This window comes from Theobroma cacao, chromosome 5 (assembly GCF_053813885.1).
Source record: "Theobroma cacao isolate CCN51 chromosome 5, ASM5381388v1, whole genome shotgun sequence".
Lineage (NCBI taxonomy): Eukaryota > Viridiplantae > Streptophyta > Magnoliopsida > Malvales > Malvaceae > Theobroma > Theobroma cacao.
Window position 1 is genome coordinate 1,821,397 of NC_142643.1, and position 17,409 is coordinate 1,838,805.

General features: G+C 33.2%; 3 protein-coding genes and 1 non-coding gene across 4 annotated transcripts; 2 read left to right on the forward strand and 2 right to left on the reverse strand.

The window, feature by feature from the left end:
* The first annotated feature begins 6,166 nt into the window (after window positions 1–6,166).
* EXPA9 (expansin A9) lies at window positions 6,167–8,530 on the forward strand. Its single transcript, XM_007026950.3, has 3 exons — window positions 6,167–6,430; window positions 6,652–6,970; window positions 7,660–8,530. The coding sequence occupies exons 1-3, from the start codon at window positions 6,268–6,270 to the stop codon at window positions 7,967–7,969; spliced, it is 792 nt and encodes a 263-aa protein (XP_007027012.3). The 5' UTR covers window positions 6,167–6,267; the 3' UTR covers window positions 7,970–8,530.
* A 2,785-nt stretch (window positions 8,531–11,315) lies between these two features.
* TRNAK-UUU (transfer RNA lysine (anticodon UUU)) lies at window positions 11,316–11,388 on the reverse strand. Its single transcript has one exon. It is a non-coding gene; the product is annotated as a tRNA-Lys (tRNA).
* A 207-nt stretch (window positions 11,389–11,595) lies between these two features.
* ABCI20 (non-intrinsic ABC protein 9) lies at window positions 11,596–14,093 on the reverse strand. Its single transcript, XM_018120601.2, has 7 exons — window positions 13,894–14,093; window positions 13,671–13,804; window positions 13,173–13,292; window positions 12,813–12,908; window positions 12,486–12,638; window positions 12,300–12,377; window positions 11,596–12,117 (listed from the first exon to the last, which is right to left on the reverse strand). Exons 1-7 carry the CDS (start codon window positions 14,057–14,059, stop codon window positions 11,878–11,880), a joined length of 987 nt encoding a protein of 328 aa, XP_017976090.2. The 5' UTR covers window positions 14,060–14,093; the 3' UTR covers window positions 11,596–11,877.
* Window positions 14,094–14,274: 181 nt separating this feature from the next.
* On the forward strand, window positions 14,275–16,263 carry LOC18597752 (SNARE-like superfamily protein). The gene is made up of 3 exons (XM_007026952.3): window positions 14,275–14,433; window positions 14,506–14,674; window positions 15,801–16,263. Exons 1-3 carry the CDS (start codon window positions 14,374–14,376, stop codon window positions 15,995–15,997), a joined length of 426 nt encoding a protein of 141 aa, XP_007027014.1. The 5' UTR covers window positions 14,275–14,373; the 3' UTR covers window positions 15,998–16,263.
* The last annotated feature ends 1,146 nt before the right edge of the window (window positions 16,264–17,409 follow it).

Sequence of the window (17,409 nt, forward strand, 5' to 3'; positions counted from 1 at the left end):
CTTGTTAAGTTTTGCATATAATTATACGTAAATTTATTAATTTTTGAAATATTCAGTTCGTTCTAAACGTATAAACGGTATTAACGAATAAACGCGAAATGTTTAAAATATCTTTCTTCTTTTTCTTTTTTTTTCACTATTTTTACTTCTCTCGAATCAATCGGTGGCTCTTCCTTACACCAACAAGATCTCCCCAGGGAGAGCTCGATTTGTCCGCGCACACCAAATCTCACGCTCCCTTGGTTGGCCAGCCGGCAAAGGTAGGAAGAAAGTTTGGTTTTTTTCTTTTGAATAAAAGAGAAAAAAATAAAAAATAAAAAATTATAGTTTATAGTGTGATAACTTTTAAAATTAATGAAACGTAAAATTGTTTAAGTAATATTACCATGTCATCAAACTAATAAAAATATTAATATTAGACTAACGGTTGAACTTATATATCCAGTCAAAAATATTTTTTTTTAAAATCGATTTTACATTTTGAAAACTAATGTACCTGTATGAAATTATAGATAAAACTTAAAAAAATTAATATATTTTACCCTATTATCAACGATAAATAAATTAAGTATAATAAGATCATTTGTCCCGAAGTCTCAACGATACCGTTCATCAATCTCTAAGTGAGAATTATGGGACTTAGATCGGGTCAATCTATATAAATAATTGATAATAAATGGAATTAAAAAAAAGGAAAGACAAAGTCTAGAGATCGAGAAATTACCGAACAAAGTGATAGAACATACCCTCTTCCAACATTACCGACAATCTTTCAAGATTTTTCGAAAGCATGAAAGTTTTGGTCTCGGGAGCTTCACTCCATATATTTGACCATTCAATGCAATTTATGTGCCCATTTACATAAATTATTCTTCTTTTTTATTGCATGTTTATTAGTTCAAGTTATTATAAACCGTAAAAATAAATACTCATAATTTTAAAATCATTAATTGTATAAAATTTTAAAATTTGTATCTTCGGGTATTTATAAAATGTATAAATACTATAAGCTAACGGTATATCAAATATAAATTTCTTTGACTCATTAAAATAGAAATTAGGAATACATGTATATGGGAAAGGGTTGCGTATAGTATGTGATAAGCCTTTCATCATCATGGCATAGTAAATGAGTCTTGACATCACTTTGTAAGAGGCATTTTTTGTCTGTTTTTATTTTTAGCTTTTCCATCAAGATAATAAATGAAAAACTCTAAAAGAAAGGAAAAAGAAAAATATAAGAAACCTGGTTAAATGCATGCATGTAAACGCATTGCCACATTGAATGAATAATTTTTTTCCCATTTCAAAATAATAATAATAAATAAATCCCAACATCCAACAAAATAGCATTCAAGACAAGATAAGTGAAAGTGAGATCATAATATAAATGAAAACACAAGACATGAGATATATAGATATCTTATCTTATAAAAAATGTATAAAAAATAATTTATATATGAAGAAATACATTATAATGCAAATAAAATAAATAGGAATGACAATATATTAATATTGGAAAACCAAGGAAAAAAATAAGAAATATAAAAAAGCAATAAGTGAAGGCACATGGTGGTGGGTTACAGATTGGGATGGGAGGAAGAGTTTGGAGAGGAAGAGAAGTAACCAAAACAATAATTCGATTCACATGTGAGAGAGTTTGGGATTGGAGTTGGTTTTTTTTTTTCTTCTTTTTTTCCTTTTTTTTTTTTTTTTGAATTTTTCTTCAATGATCAAAAAGGGGCTTTTGACTTACAGCTGTTAGAATAAGGGAAAGGGCACATGGCCTCTTTTTTTAATTTTCTTTGGGTCTATTTGATGTGACACCATTTTACCAGTTATCTACAAATATTGCTGTGAACAGATCAGATCATACATATGCATCTTTCCTGTCATTGATACTTCCTCTTGAATTCTATGTTTTCCAGGTTTACAACATGGGTTGGATTTGCTTTTACAATAGTGTAAATTCAAATGATCAATAATTTATATCGTTTATGCATATCAAGATTTTTTTTAATTGTTTAGTGTAAAATTGAAATATTTTATTTATTTTTTTAAAGCGTTTGACATGTAGAATTAAAATACTCTAATTACTTTCTTTAAAACATTTGACATAATACGGGTGAGTATAAAGAGATAAAATAAACACTACAAAAAAGAAATTTACCATATTAGGTATCTAGAAAAATACTTGTTATAAGATTCTTTGCTTGTTCGGTGTACAATTGAAATACCCTATTATTTATTTATTTTTAAAACATTTGACATGATATGATCGAGTATAAATAAAATAAAATAAAAATTACAAAAAAGACTTGTCATATTAGGTATCCAGAAAAATAATTGTTATAAGATTTTTCTATTTGTTCGGTGCAAAATTGAAATATTCTATGTTTATTTTTTTAAAGCATTTGACATGCAAAATTGAAGTATTCTATTTATTTTGTATAAACCGTTTGACGTGACATAATCGAATATAAAGAAATAAAACAAACACCACAAAAAAATATTTAACATATTAGGTAATCAAGAAAACTAGTTATATTGTTTCTCTTTATTGTAATTAACTATCTTTGTGTGTCATTCCCAAAAAAAATATATATATATATATATTTGCGTGGTTAAAAAAATGTGAATATATGCTTTGAAAAGGAAATAGGGAGTTGAGAGGGAAGTGTCCTTTAAACTTGGAATTAGCACAATTGAAGGAGAATTGGAGAAAAGGCATACTTTACTTTTCCATTTCTCCCTTTTATTTGACCATCATTATAAAAAAAACAAAAAAAATTAACAACTGCTTTCAATATAAAAATAAAAAGCTTAAAACTTACTTTTTGGTAAATAAAAAAATATATTAATAAATAGTGGTGCAGCTTTGTCCTAAACCCTTTTTACCCTTTATTCAATCAAATATTTTAAAATCAAAATGCCCCCTACACTATGCAAGGACAGTACTTTAAACCTTATGGTTCACAAAATTGTTCGAGAGATTCTTTGTCACACACGTACGAGAAAATCCCGATTTTGCTGTCTCTTGTAGCTTATAACAAACCAAAGAATTAAATTATTAAAATGTAAATGAAAATCATCTCTTTTCTCCCTTTCTCTCCCAATATTTATTCCATTTATGGACTCTGCATAAAAAAAATATATATGTACTTTCTGTTCTCTTTTTTTTTTCTTTTTAATTTGTAAAAAATTAAGATAAATCTTTTATTTTGATATAAATAAAAAAAGTAACGATAATGTAAATTGATTTTGGTATGCATCAATGATGATCTATTTTCAACGAAAAATTTAGAGACATTGAAATTTTTCAACGTCCAAAACATGTTTTGATTATTTTACAATCATATGGGTTCGATTGATAAATTTTGTCGAAAAATAATAAAATTAATTTTTGTCAATATTTTGATAAATTTTTTTATATTTTTGCAATGTGTTTTTTGTTTACTCTTTCAAGTCTTTATCTAGAAAGTTCCATCCGCGATAATTAGTCTCAAAGGGTGGTACATTAAATGTTTTGTACTTGAAGTAGATTTGCCCAATTATTTGCATTAGAAATTGATGTTCTTTTATCTTACAAACATTTAAGACTAGTCCCTATCCTCACTTAAATATACTATAAAGTTTAATCCCACGGAATAGCCATAAAAACCCAAATTTAATTTTGAATTCAACTACTCAACATTTGCAAACAAAATCAATATTTTCAACGTTAAACCTGGCTCTCCAACATCCTCTAGTTTTAAATTCAAAGGGGGCTACTGTTATTCAATTATGACATTAATGTCACCAATTGATATTAAATCCTATAGTATTACATTTAATACCCAAAAATATTAAGTTTGATAAATTCAATTCCATAAAATAAATGGGTTTTTATTAAAATGAGCAAACGCAGTTGAAATTGATGATGTCAAAAAAATAACATTTACTCAAATAAATTTATATAAATATTATAATTAAATTAAATTAATATAAAATATTAATTATCTCAACCAAAAACATTCAAATATTTAATTTATTAATTGGTTTATGATTATTCTATTCAAAAAGTAAAATTCGAATTTTAATATAAAATAATTATTTAACTAAAAAAAACGCGGCAGCAAGAGTGAGGAGTGAGCAGAAGCTGGCAATGGGTCCCGCTTGCGGTTAAAGCTCAGTAGCCATGCATCGGCCTGTATTGGCTTGATTATACGCATATAAGGACGAGCCCTGGTCCCCACGGGCTAACGCGGTTTCATCTTTTGCTCCCACCACCTGCTTTTTTTTTTTTTTGTTAGTCTTATCTTTCACTCTTCTCTTTTGGGGCTTGGTTATTGCCGTTCCTTGCTAAGGTACTGGTCACTTTAAGGATTCCTTTTTATATAAATTTTAAAATTAATTAAAATATTTTTTTATATTAAAATGTGTTTGCCCATAATTTTAATGTAATACAAAAATATTTATTAATGTTTTTAAGACACTCGATAATAAAATTTAAGATAAAATATCTCTATTTTTCTAAATTTTAATAATAGATATTTTACTTTAAAAGTATAAATACCTTTAACAGATAAGATAAAAAGATTAAAATACTTTTTTTATATTAATTTAAAAAATTATTATTATATAATTTTTTTGAAAAAAATCATAGTGCTTTCTTATTTTTGAAAAAATTAATAAAAATTAGTTAATAGTAATTTTTAAAATTAATAAAAAATAAAATTATTTTTTTAATATTATTACACAAACTAATGAAAATATTAATAATTAACTAACGACTGAATTTAAATTTTCAATAGAATAAATTTTTTTGAGATAAAGTGTCTATTTTGAAAATTAATGGATTCGTTTAGAATTTTGATTAAAATTTAAGAGGTAAGAGTATTCTACTTCAAAATTTATGATTTTATTTTATGTGAAAGCAAGAGAGAGAATGAAGTCAAAGAATTTAGTTGGATCATAGCTTGCATTTGAAGCAAAGTGCTTTTGTATAGAACAACACAATCGGGGGTACTTAAAACCTTTTTTTTACATTAAGAATATTAATATTTTACATTTAAGATGAAAGCAAAATGATATCATCAGGTGTTGTAAGCAAGTTGATGGGGGTAAAGTGGAATATTATTGGAGCACCTCATCAAGTTGATTCATTACAACTCATTGTCAAGTTCCTTTTTTAAGATTATAAAAAAAAAAGGTTAAATTCTTCTTTTAATTCATTGAAAAGGGTTAGACCAAATTTATTAGGAACAACATTTAAAAATTCACAAAAATAATATAAAAAAATGGGATTTTACAAAAGAGTAAATTCTAGAGTTAATACAAAGAAAATGATGGTGCTATGTTACCATTCAATTAAAATAAAAAATAAAAATGTTGTTCCATCTCAGCCAAACCGACATTTTTTTTTGGTACATTTAACTTTAATCCTTTTCAAAATAAAGTGGATGAGACCCTCCCCAAGTCAGTAGTCAAGAATAAAGATCATAGAAAAAGTCCTCCAAAAGCAAAAGAAAGAAGAAGAAGAAGAAGAAGATCATAAAAAAGGGTTCAAATTCAATTGTGGATATAAATTCCTCAACCAAAGAATAAATATCCAAATCAAAGATGCCCAAAAGGAGAATCAAAAGAAAGGTTTACTGTGAAAAAAAAAAAAAAACCCAAAAGTCCCAATGAATCAAATCTTGGTTTAAAGGTGTTGAAAAAGTCTCAAATTAAGTATGAACATCAAAACCCCTACAACATTATTCACTAGTAGCTTAGTTCAAGGATGCATGTGCACATTCTCCAAATTAATATTGTTATTATTTTTGATTAGGTCTTCAAGTTCTTGCCCTACTCTTTGACTAAAAAAAATTAACATGAACTGCCCATGTGTGGAGCACATGGCATTACAAATTTGGGGTCTTGACTCCCCTCTACAACAACATAAAAAAAGACTAAACCAAACACTTCTTAAGAACAAAGAAAAGAAAAAAGAATGTGAGGTTTCAATTAATTGCCCAAAAATAGATCAATGAGAAATGGACTGGCAAATTGCATTAATTACATGTAGTAATATTTTTTTTTGGGTCCCAAAAAAGTTCTACGAGTCATCTCTACTCTCTTACCCCCCCCTTTCTGCCTCTCTCCACCCCCCTTTCAGCTCCTCAATAAGTACCCCCACCTTCTTCCCGATTTTCCATTCGCCCCAGAATCAACACACCCAACATTTCTCTTTCCCTTTTCTCTTTCTTTCTTTCTTCTTTGTTCTCTCTGAAAGAAGAAAACAGAATGGCTGCTGCTGCTACTTCTTCCCTGACTGTGCTGTGTTTTGCTTCATTGCTGTCCTTTTCTGTTGTGGTGAATGCAAGGATCCCTGGAGTTTACACCGGTGGCTCCTGGGAAAGTGCCCATGCTACCTTTTACGGTGGCAGTGATGCTTCTGGAACAATGGGTATTGGCTTTTAAGCATAATTTTTGTACAATTAGTACGAATTTCGTCAATGAGGCCCTTGTTCTCATGTTCTGTTTTTGGAAGCATGAAAGCCCCATTCTTCAACATGCATTCACTAACAAAATCTCAAACTGTAATATATATTTCCTCTACATTCCCTAAAACCATTAAAATGTGCCTCAAAATTTGCTCGTTTTGTTTTGTTTTGTTTTTCTGGTTAGGCGGTGCATGTGGGTACGGGAATCTCTACAGCCAAGGCTATGGCGTGAATACAGCAGCTCTCAGCACAGCACTTTTCAACAATGGCCTTAGCTGTGGTGCTTGCTTTGAGATTAAGTGTGCAAATGACCCAAGATGGTGTCACCCTGGCAGCCCTTCCATTTTCGTCACAGCCACCAACTTTTGCCCTCCTAACTATGCGCTCCCAAGTGACAATGGCGGCTGGTGCAACCCTCCGCGCTCTCACTTCGACCTTGCCATGCCTATGTTCCTTAAGATCGCTGAGTACCGTGCTGGTATTGTCCCCGTCTCTTTCCGTAGGTGAGTCCAAAATCTCTCTCCTTTGCCTCAGAATTTCATGCCTTTTTGTTTTTCTTAAAGTACTAGTGTTCCTTAAGTTGGTATTTCGTTACTTAGAGAAGTAAATGCGAGTGAAAGGCAAAAAGAATACTTGATAACAGTACATAAATGTTGTGCATTTCTGCTCAATTTTCTTAGGAACCAAACAGATTTTTTTTTTGTTTTTAAATTTCTATTAATATTAAATTTCGTTTTTCTTCCCATCACTTTCTTGGGAAAGCAAAAACGGGGTTGGCCTCAAAGGTATCGCCCTTTTGTGAGCTCATTTGGACGGCGTCCGTTTGAATAAATCCAGATTTTTTAATGTCTTTTACCCAAGTTTAACCAACTGTCTTTCGATCCGTGTTGTATGACCAAAACACCCTTGCCTTTTAAAGGCTGACCGTGCTTCCAACCCATTGATCTCTCGGAACCTCAAAGGGCATCAAAGTGAAAAATGTTGCAAGGGTATTATTGTAATTTTAGTGTTTACTAAGATTTTCCGGGAAATCGGACAGCCCAAGGGACAAAATTCACGACATCCCACGCGTGGGTTCGGTCATTTCATCAATGAGGAAAAAATGGGGAATGACACAATATTGAATTTCCATAATTACCCCCAACTCTGTTTTACGGAGTTTAATTATTATTATTATTATTATTTTTTACAGGGTGCCGTGCCGAAAGCAAGGGGGAATCAGATTCACCATTAACGGATTCCGTTACTTCAACTTGGTTTTGGTCACCAACGTCGCGGGTGCAGGGGATATCGTGAAGGTGAGCGTGAAGGGAACCAAAACCGGCTGGTTGAGCATGAGCCGTAACTGGGGTCAGAACTGGCAGTCCAACGCCGTCTTGGTGGGCCAGGCGCTCTCCTTTAGAGTCACGGGCAGTGACAAGCGAACCTCCACCTCGTGGAACGTGGCATCAGCTAATTGGCAGTTCGGCCAAACCTTCACGGGAAAGAATTTCCGCGTTTGAAGACAACAGACAGAGACAGACAGTCACAGTTCCCCCCCTTCTCCGCCCTTTTTCTTTTAATTTTTATTAATTAACCTTTTTTTTTATCTTTGTTTCCCGCCCTTCTATTTTTCCTTTATTTTCCCGGAAAAATTTTGAAGTGGTGGGTTGGGTGGGTAGAATCCGTGAAAGTAACAGTGGGGTTAAAATGGGGTTTTTGGTAGGATTTACGGAAAAGAAAGTGAAAAAAAGTAAAAAGAAAAAGTGGTGATAGACTTAGGAAAGTGACTAAAGTGAACTATGTGTGGTAACTTTTTTTTTTCTTCTTTTGGGGCCTAATATTGGGTCCATGTTTCTTTTCCTTTGGTTTGTCATTGTGCTGGTGGTAATAGTAAAAATCCACCGAATGGTAAAAAAAAAAAAAAGGCTGTAAGTGAGGGGCTGAAGTGGCTGCAAAATCCAAAGAAGCATGTAGCCCGCAGCTCTTGGTCATATAGTAATTTCCCATTTTACTACTATATATTAAAATGTTAGAAGTATTTTACTTTTTGTCTTTAAATCAAATGGTGTTGCTTTCTTCCATGTTGCTCCTCTCTCATGCTTTAAAATCTTTCATCTTCGCCTCCCCCCAACTCAATCAATGCTTGTAATGTAATGGCTGTGACAGCCTTTATGGGTGGGTGTTTTTAGCTTTAAAGATGGACAATAAAAGAGGGACAAGAAAAGGGGTTAGGCATTCAAAGAATATGGTGAGCTTCATCACCAAGATTTGAGGAATTGTGGGCAATAAAGAAAGAGTTTGAAAAGAAGAAACATACTGTGTATAGCAATATAAGTAGGAAGGGTTGCTTGAAGGGGAAAACTGGTGCAAGTACTAGGCCTCCACACATGTCGGTGGATGGTGCAGAAAGGTCATGTGAGTGCTAGACTGGCACTCAGGTGGTTCTGCCTATTTATCTTTCTTTTTATGTTGTATGTGTTTTACACAATCTTCCACGGCTCCCACCCCTTTGCAACCCCACCCTTTCACCTTACCTGGTGTCCTTGCCATTCCTCTCACCTAGTCATGATCCATTCTCTTTGTTCTTACCAATGTGTAGCACCATCATCTTCCTCGGCCGAACATGTCCCCTTTTACAGGAAGGCATCAATTTCTTGAGTTCATTTGGTTAGGTCCTTGTTTCCTTAGGAACAAGTATTTTGAGTTGGAGCATCGGTGAGAAAAAATGGTTACATTTACCCTCTTAACTCGAGGGTTAGAACAATTTATTATAAGCAAGCCGACTCATTAATGTTTATTCTATTTTTCAATCCTAAAATTATCAAATTCACTAGATTTGATTATATGATTCTAAAGTTCAAAGGGAAATTAACTACTAAGAACTTAAAACATGAATGAAAACATCATCTAATCATGTATCTTCGGTAATATAGGTTTTTACAATGTAAGAACTTAATTCTTCGAATAAATTAATAAGGAGTTGATTAAATTGGCTAATTTGTTCTAGCACCGGTGATCTCTCGTTGGTTTTATTGTAAATTCGTATCTTAACTTGAGAGTTGAAATAGTCTATTCACTCTCAAATTTTTTTGATAAAAAAAATTCCTTGAATAATAGAGTTGAAAAATCTTGGTATATGTAAAACGACTCAAATTCATTATATTCGATTATATGATTCTAAAGTTAAAGGAGAAATTAGCCTACAAAAACTTAGAAAATGAATGGGAAATATCATCTTAGGGTATGATAAACTTGATCACTTCAAAAGACCCAAAAATCTTCTGAAGTTATGCCTTTCCATGTCTCACTACTTGTTTAAGAGGAATTGGATATGTTACAATTGCTTTCAACTTGTTTAAGAGCATCTGCTTCTTGTCTTGTTCTAATGGCAAGTGTGACATCAACAATGTGGGCCTTTTCTGATAAACATCACATTCCATATCTAGAAACAAAAAAGGATCTTAGTGAGGGTATTCATTTTTCCCTTTTTGCTGCCAATCTCTGCCATTGATAATGTAGCTAAATTAGAACCAAACAGTTCAATTTGTGTGCTTGACAAGAAAATATGGAAGCAAGGAAAGGATGCTTTGGCCATGTCTAAATTGCACTACCATCCCAATGTTTTGACCACTCTTTGCAGTTATTTTGCATCCTTAGTGCACTGTCAAGATGCTTTCCTTAACATCACTGATTTTCACAAGACACATGGTATCTCTTTTTTTAATTTATTAAATTAAAAGTACAATAGTTTTATTTATTTTAATTTTTCAAGAAAAAACCAGGGTGTATGTCCTTCTAGGTAAACAATAGGCCGGTGGTAGGTAGTCCATGTTAAGATTCCAATCTTGAAAAAAATTTAAGCAAAACCCTGTTCTGCATATTGTTCAATCTTATCCATTATATCATCAAAAAAGAGAGGTGAGAAACAGAATAGAAAAAAAAAGATAAAAACTTTTGAAGAAAATTGGATTAATAGCCATTTGGCCCCGCAATTTGTAGCAATTCAATCTTTTATCAAAATAGTGATAAAAGAAATCACATTAGATCACGTATTCGTTTTAAAAATTTAATATGATATCAAAGTATACGATAATCCTATTTGCTAATTCATGTCATATGATAGGTTTGTAATTTTTACATGTGAGAGAAAATATTAAAATAATTATAAAAGAAATTAGATATATGTTAGATTAGGAGTATATAATAAGGTCTCTCAACCTATTATCAATTGAGTTTTAGATTAGATGCTTATCTGAATAATTTAAGATTTTTAGATGATGGCATTGAGTCTTGAGGTAGAAACACAGTGCTGGTCGGTTAAGCAGGTCAACAAGAATTCAAGGAGCTAGAAGAAAAAGTTATTCCCAAGTTATATTATGTTATCCTTTTGCATATGCTTTTGGCAAATAGTGCAAAAGATATTTGTTTACAATTGGGGAGGTTTGGAGAGAGAGACAAGCGATAATGGAAAATGGAATATGTACCAAAAAGAAAAAAACCCATCATTTTCTTGCTTGATATTGAGGAATCCTATGGGTTGATCATCAAATTTCTGCCAATGGAAATGGGGTTTTTTCCTTAAGGTTCCATGTGTTGCGGAAGAGAATAATATTTTACATGGAATAGCAATTTGCAATGGGATTGCAGTTTGATCAAAATATGTTTAGCCTAATACCGTTTTGAGGGAAAATTGTGGGTCAAAATGGGCCTCAATTGGGTTTGGTTGTGGGGTTTTAGCTGAAAGGAGGAGTACACGTGTTTCAACGCTTTGAGGGAATATTGTGGGTAGAAATGGGCCTGAATTGGGTTTGCCGGGCTTTGAGATGAAAAGTGGAGTACAAATGTTGTCAAAAAGCTATAAAAGAACGCCGTCTGTGGGAATCGAACCCACGACCACGTGGTTAAAAGCCACGCGCTCTACCGGCTGAGCTAAGACGGCCTAGTTGAAATTTTGCTGTCTAATATTTTCCCTTATCTCTTCTTCTTATTTTTGGGTCAATACTGAAATTCTGCCAGACACAGCAAATAAGGTAAAGGATCAGTTTCTTGTTGATCATAAGGAGATGGACATCATCCCTTGCAGACTAATAGGTGGCAGAGTTCAATGTAACTATCCAACCTTCCATCAAATTAAGATGATCCGAAGGAAACAAAATCTTTGGTTTTATTAATCCCCATAAACTGTTTCATGGTACATTAACTTTTCATAATAAATAATCAGATGATACTAGCTATGCTTGACCATGTATGCTCATTGCTCACAGTACAGGCTCAACTATGGGAAATAATACAATTAAGGGCATATTTTCTTTCTGCCATTCTAGCTAATAAGAGCCTATGCAAGACTCTGGCAACGAGAGCCTACAATCTTATTGGTGTAACAGTAATTAGGGAAAGCTCAAAGAACTTGTTCCAAAGTTGAGGTTATCTATTGCCTCAAAACTCTGTTTGAGCTGAAGAGAAAGTTTTCTTCACCAGCAACTGTGGAGTGCAACCTTCCTGCAGCCCAGCCATTGTTCAATGCACGGACAGCAGCTCGTGCTGGATCACCTGTCACACGGCTTCCCTCAATCTGGTTTTCAAATTCTGGAAGACCATGTGCCTTCCTCTCTTTTCTTTTCTGTCTCTCCTCGTCTCTTTCTTTTTTCAGCCAGCTCTCTACTGTTCTCTGTAAATTAAAACCAGTAAGACATTACAAATCCAAAGAACTAAGGGCTAGAAGCACTCTTGAGACAAAACATATAATGGAGATATATATATATTCATTTCAGTATCTGATAAATAGACAATATTCAATGAGCTTCACTCCTAACCAAAAGAATATTTCAAGCTTCTACCAGGAAAACTAACCATTAGCGACAAATTGCTAATCTCCTTAACCTTATCCATTGGCATTGCTAATTGCAATTTTCCATGAGCCACATAAACCTGAAACAAAGATGAGGGTTTTCTCATTGAGAAGATATGTTATATAAATCATCCATTTACAAATTCATTTTGAACGAACGCAGTTCTTAGAAAGGAACCGAAACAGACAATATGTGATGGCCACTTTTCTAGACCATCAAATATATGTGTAGCATAGATGATAGTGGCACCTCGCTCTTCACATTCCTTTCTAAGGAAATGCAGAAGGTCAGCCCTTGCTAGCACATCAAGGTCAACTGTTATCTCATCAAGTAGAAGAACCTATACAAACAAGGAAGCAGCCTTAAGGAACAATTCATACTAGTAAAAAAAATGAAAACAAGACATAAAAAATTCCGAACTTCGTTGTGGAAGGGAAGAAGGTTAGAACTCCACAAAAGACCAGACAATGGAAGCATTGAAAATACACACCACCATCTAGAAAATTGAAAATACCTTGAATGGCTTGAGGAGACCCATACAAATTTGGACGCGTCTTCTCTGACCATCAGACACCTTGTGCATCCTCCATGAGAGATCAATGTCTAATACCTACAACAAAAAGCAAGCAAGAGAACTTTTAAATTATACATAAGCTAGGAACTAAATTTAGTCACTTTGGATATCAAGAGGCAAAACTGGTTACTTAACTGAAGTTAGTTTGTTAATTCATTATCTTTTAATATGCATAGCCAAATTATCGTAATTTCCACACGGTTTTCTCGAATAATTCATATGTGGAATAATGAGCTATCAGATACTACCTCCTTCATGCTTTGATATGGTTATATTAGTACTTCTATAAAAAATGCATACCTTGATTAGTTCAGCTCTTCTTTTGGGATCAATACCTGCAACTCCGAAAATCATTTTCTCCGCAGAAATGTCCATTTGAATTGGAACCTCAAATCCTGCAAAAGCAACATCACGCCTCCACTGCAAAAGAAAGACCATCCTTTAGTTTAACTTATAAAATTCAACACCAATACACCAATAACGAATACATTGAATTACTTACAATTCCTTTGATACAATATCCAGGGCAGAATGGAATTCGAAATAAAAAATTTTCTTCATGCAAACTACAGCTAATAGGTCTAAATGAAGTCAGTGAAATTGAAAATGAGAGCCAAAGAAATGACTTTTTCCCAAAATTTCCCTTGTCAACACAAAGCAAAGTTACATTTTCCCCCCAATTATGTCTCACTGACACAGTTTCAGTTCATTCAACAGTTAACAAAATTTTCCAAGATTCAAACTTTAGGGAATTATTGAATGAACATAGGAAAAAGAAAGGAAGAAAACTAAACAAACCTCTCCACCAAGATAACAAAGTTCACCAGAGGAAGCCAAAACGGTGTCGTGGAAAGCTGATCTTCCCAGCACTCGAACCATGTGCGGTTCCACCATATGCTTTCCTCCCATTATCTTCAATATCGTTGTTTTCCCTATCATTCATTGAAACAAATAAACATGAATTTTCAAATTTTTTTTTATTTTCCTTGATTTTCTCGTTTGTACTAACTAACTAGGTAACCTGCGCCATTGGATCCGACAAGGAGACACCGGTCGCCAGCGTTGAGAGTGAGAGAGAAATCGTCAATAAGAGGAGCGGACCCCGGCGGTGGATGACCGTCGATTCCAGGATACGTGAATCTCAGACCGTTGATCTCCACGGTTGGTTTCGAACTCTCCACCGCCATTTCGCTTGAGTAGGTGAAGTTCTCCCCACCAAAACTTTCAAAAAGTATTTATAAATTTCTATTCTTCCTAACAGGCACCCGATTTTCCATTAAATTTACGAAAGGACCCTTGCTTTCATACGTGGCGCCATTAGAGCCTAGTCGATATAATTTAAACCGTAAATTGGTCTGTAAACAGAGGTCAAAAACGTCAACATAAATTTGGAAATTAAAACAGAAAACGACTCTACAATTCCCAAATCGAAGCAAGAAATAGAGCAGTTATTCATTTCCAAGCAACAATTTTTAGGGTTTTCAATTTGATTCCCTTGACAATGGCGGCGATTTACAGTCTTTACATAATCAACAAATCGGGAGGTTTGATCTTCTATAAGGTAACATTACTCGGAAACATTTTCTGTTTGTTTCTCGAGAATATTTGGTAATTTTTTTTGTTTTTTTTAAAGGATTATGGATCGAAGGGACGCATGGATACGAATGATAGCTTGAGAGTGGCTAGTTTATGGCATTCGATGCACGCCATCTCACAGCAGCTATCGCCTACCACTGGTTGTTCGGGAATTGAGCTTCTTGAAGCTGATACATTTGATCTCCATTGCTTTCAATCCCTTACTGGTAATTTTTTTTTGAAATACCAATTACTCTTATCTTAATTAAATTTAATTTAGTGGAAATTTCGAATTGTGAAAGTAAAATATAGAGAAACTGCTTTATAGATCTGATTTGCACACTCAGTTGAGTGAAAGTTTTATCATTTTTCAATTATCCCAAAAAAGAAAGTTGGATCATTTGTTCAGCCATTGTTTGAGTGCTTGCGATAGAGGAAATGATTTTGCCCCCCTTTTCTGCCTAAAATATGGATATTGCGATGTTGTTTGATGTAGATGATGAAAATGGAAATTTTACTGGAAATTTACTCATATTCTATGCTTATAAAAGATACAGGAAGCTTGCATTTATGCGCTTTGGATGCAGTTGGAATGCCTCTTAATTTTAACAATTTACTTGAAAATTTTTCTGGTGCTTGCTTTTCCTCTGACTTGAAATTTAAAACTGTAGTACAAGAACTGTTGTCGGTGAGATGCTCTGTAATTTATGTTTTGGTGTTCAATTTTTTATGGTTCAACTCAAAAATAGGATGTTACTATTGAAATAAATTCATTATGTCTGATTGTGCCATTATTGATTGAGGTAGATCAGTTAAGTCTTACCAATTGGAAGGGGGAAATCTGTTTTAGATCTGGTGTGTGCTGCTTTATGAAACTTCTTATATTTGAACACTTGGCTGCTTTCTTGAAATTAATCTTTCGAGGAGAGATATACTCGTTGCATAATTTTTTAGTTTATGATACGAACAACATCCTGCGAACCACAAATATGTGAAAAAGGAAAAAAGTAAATGATAAACATGCTGTACAGATATATTGGAAGATGCTGGATCAAATTTTAATATGTTGAGATGATCTAAGGTGAGAATCTTTGAATGATAAGTTTACCCTTGTGAGTGTATTATCTGAAAATTGGCGAATGTGAAGGCTTGATTACTTGTTTCTCTTGTTTGTTCTAGTGACATTTTATGCTGAATAAATCTCTTGTTCTTGCATTTGAGTTGAAATGGTATTTTGCAAACCTTGGTTGTAAAATTTTGGAAGGTAGTCTCATATGCATGTTTCTGAAAACCATATATTATACTTCGTACAATGTTGATTTTTGCAAATATTTATATTGTTATGATATACAGGAACAAAATTCTTTGTGGTCTGTGAACCTGGTACACAGCACATGGAGGCTCTCTTGAAAGCCATATATGAGCTCTACACAGATTATGTTTTGAAGAACCCCTTCTATGAGATGGAGATGCCTATTCGGTGTGAACTCTTTGACATCAACCTGACACAGGCAATACAGAAGGATCGTGTTGTGCTGTTGGGAAGATGAACCGTTCTGGAACCTGTATCTCACAAAATTTTCACCTTATCTTTTCTTAATTTGTACATTTATAAACGGAAGATTGTTGTCAAGTTTATATCAGCTATGTTAACGCTGTATTAATCAAACTCTGGTGTTCAGTTCATCAATGCTGGACTCATTTACAGCATTGGATTATTAGAGAAGTTGTCTTTCTCAATTAACAGTTAGAAACTTGATTTGCTCAGATGTTCTCAATTAATGAAAAATCATGTTACAGGCCTGCTCCTCAGTTATTTGATTATTGTTGTTGCTATATTTTGAAATCTTTATCTAGGAAGAAGTTTGAAGAGCCAGGGTTGCCCAACCAATCTTTATCTTTGAGGACATCATTAAGTTTTTCCTGTACCAACAGATCTTATAAATGAAGTGTTCATAGAGAATTATTTGCACTCATTCAAGGTGAGTTGCTGCTGCAATTGAACTCTCTCCAGCATAGGTCGGATCAGGAAGGACAACTCTTTACCTGCTGCATAGTTCACCTCTTTCTGTCACTGCACCCAACGACACAACATGCTTCGGAGTTCTGAAAAATCCTGCAATACGAAGTACCAGCAATCATGGCTGGAAAGGGAAGGAAAAAGAGGGAGGTGAAAAGGTTATGAATTATTATTCCTTATAACCTTCAAACTTGGTTGAAAGAAAACAGCTAGGCTGGGAAAAAATAGGAGAAAGTGAAAACAATTTTGTTACTTTCTGCATATTTGGTCGATATTGGTTTGGTGGAGTAGATAAGAATGAAATAGAAAAATTATTTTGTAAAAATAAAATAAAATAATTATTATGTTTGATACAGTACAGGAAATAGAGTAGGAATTGTTATTATGACTTATTATAATGTTTGATTGTTAAAAATGATTTTAGAATAAAAAAAATTAGTTATAAAAAGATAAAAATATTTATTTTTATCAAAACAATACATTATATGTATTATTTTGATGCAAAGTTCGACCTTGGCACAGGCAAAAAAGAAAAAAAAATTTCTTAAAACTTTTAGAAATTTATCTAAGTAATATTTTTCTTCTAAATAATATTTTTTATGTACAATAACTGATAAAAAGAAAATTCACCAAAGAAGAAGTTTTTACCCATTACATAGAATGTTTTGCACTTTAATCGTTTTGGTCATTTCAATGAAGAGAGTTGCAAGTCCAAGACATTAAATGAAGAAGAGAAAATAGGATAACACCAAACTAAGCCCAGAACATCATCAAATGAACAAAAAAACAAAGCACATGAGCATATTCAGTTCAACCCATTTTCTTTTACATCAAACAAGTACATGGTCGTAGGCGGCGCTAGAAAAGTGGATGGTGGATGAAAGCAACGCAGCTGAAAGAGAACAATGCGGCTGGAAGAGGAGGGAGAGAGAAAAAAAAATG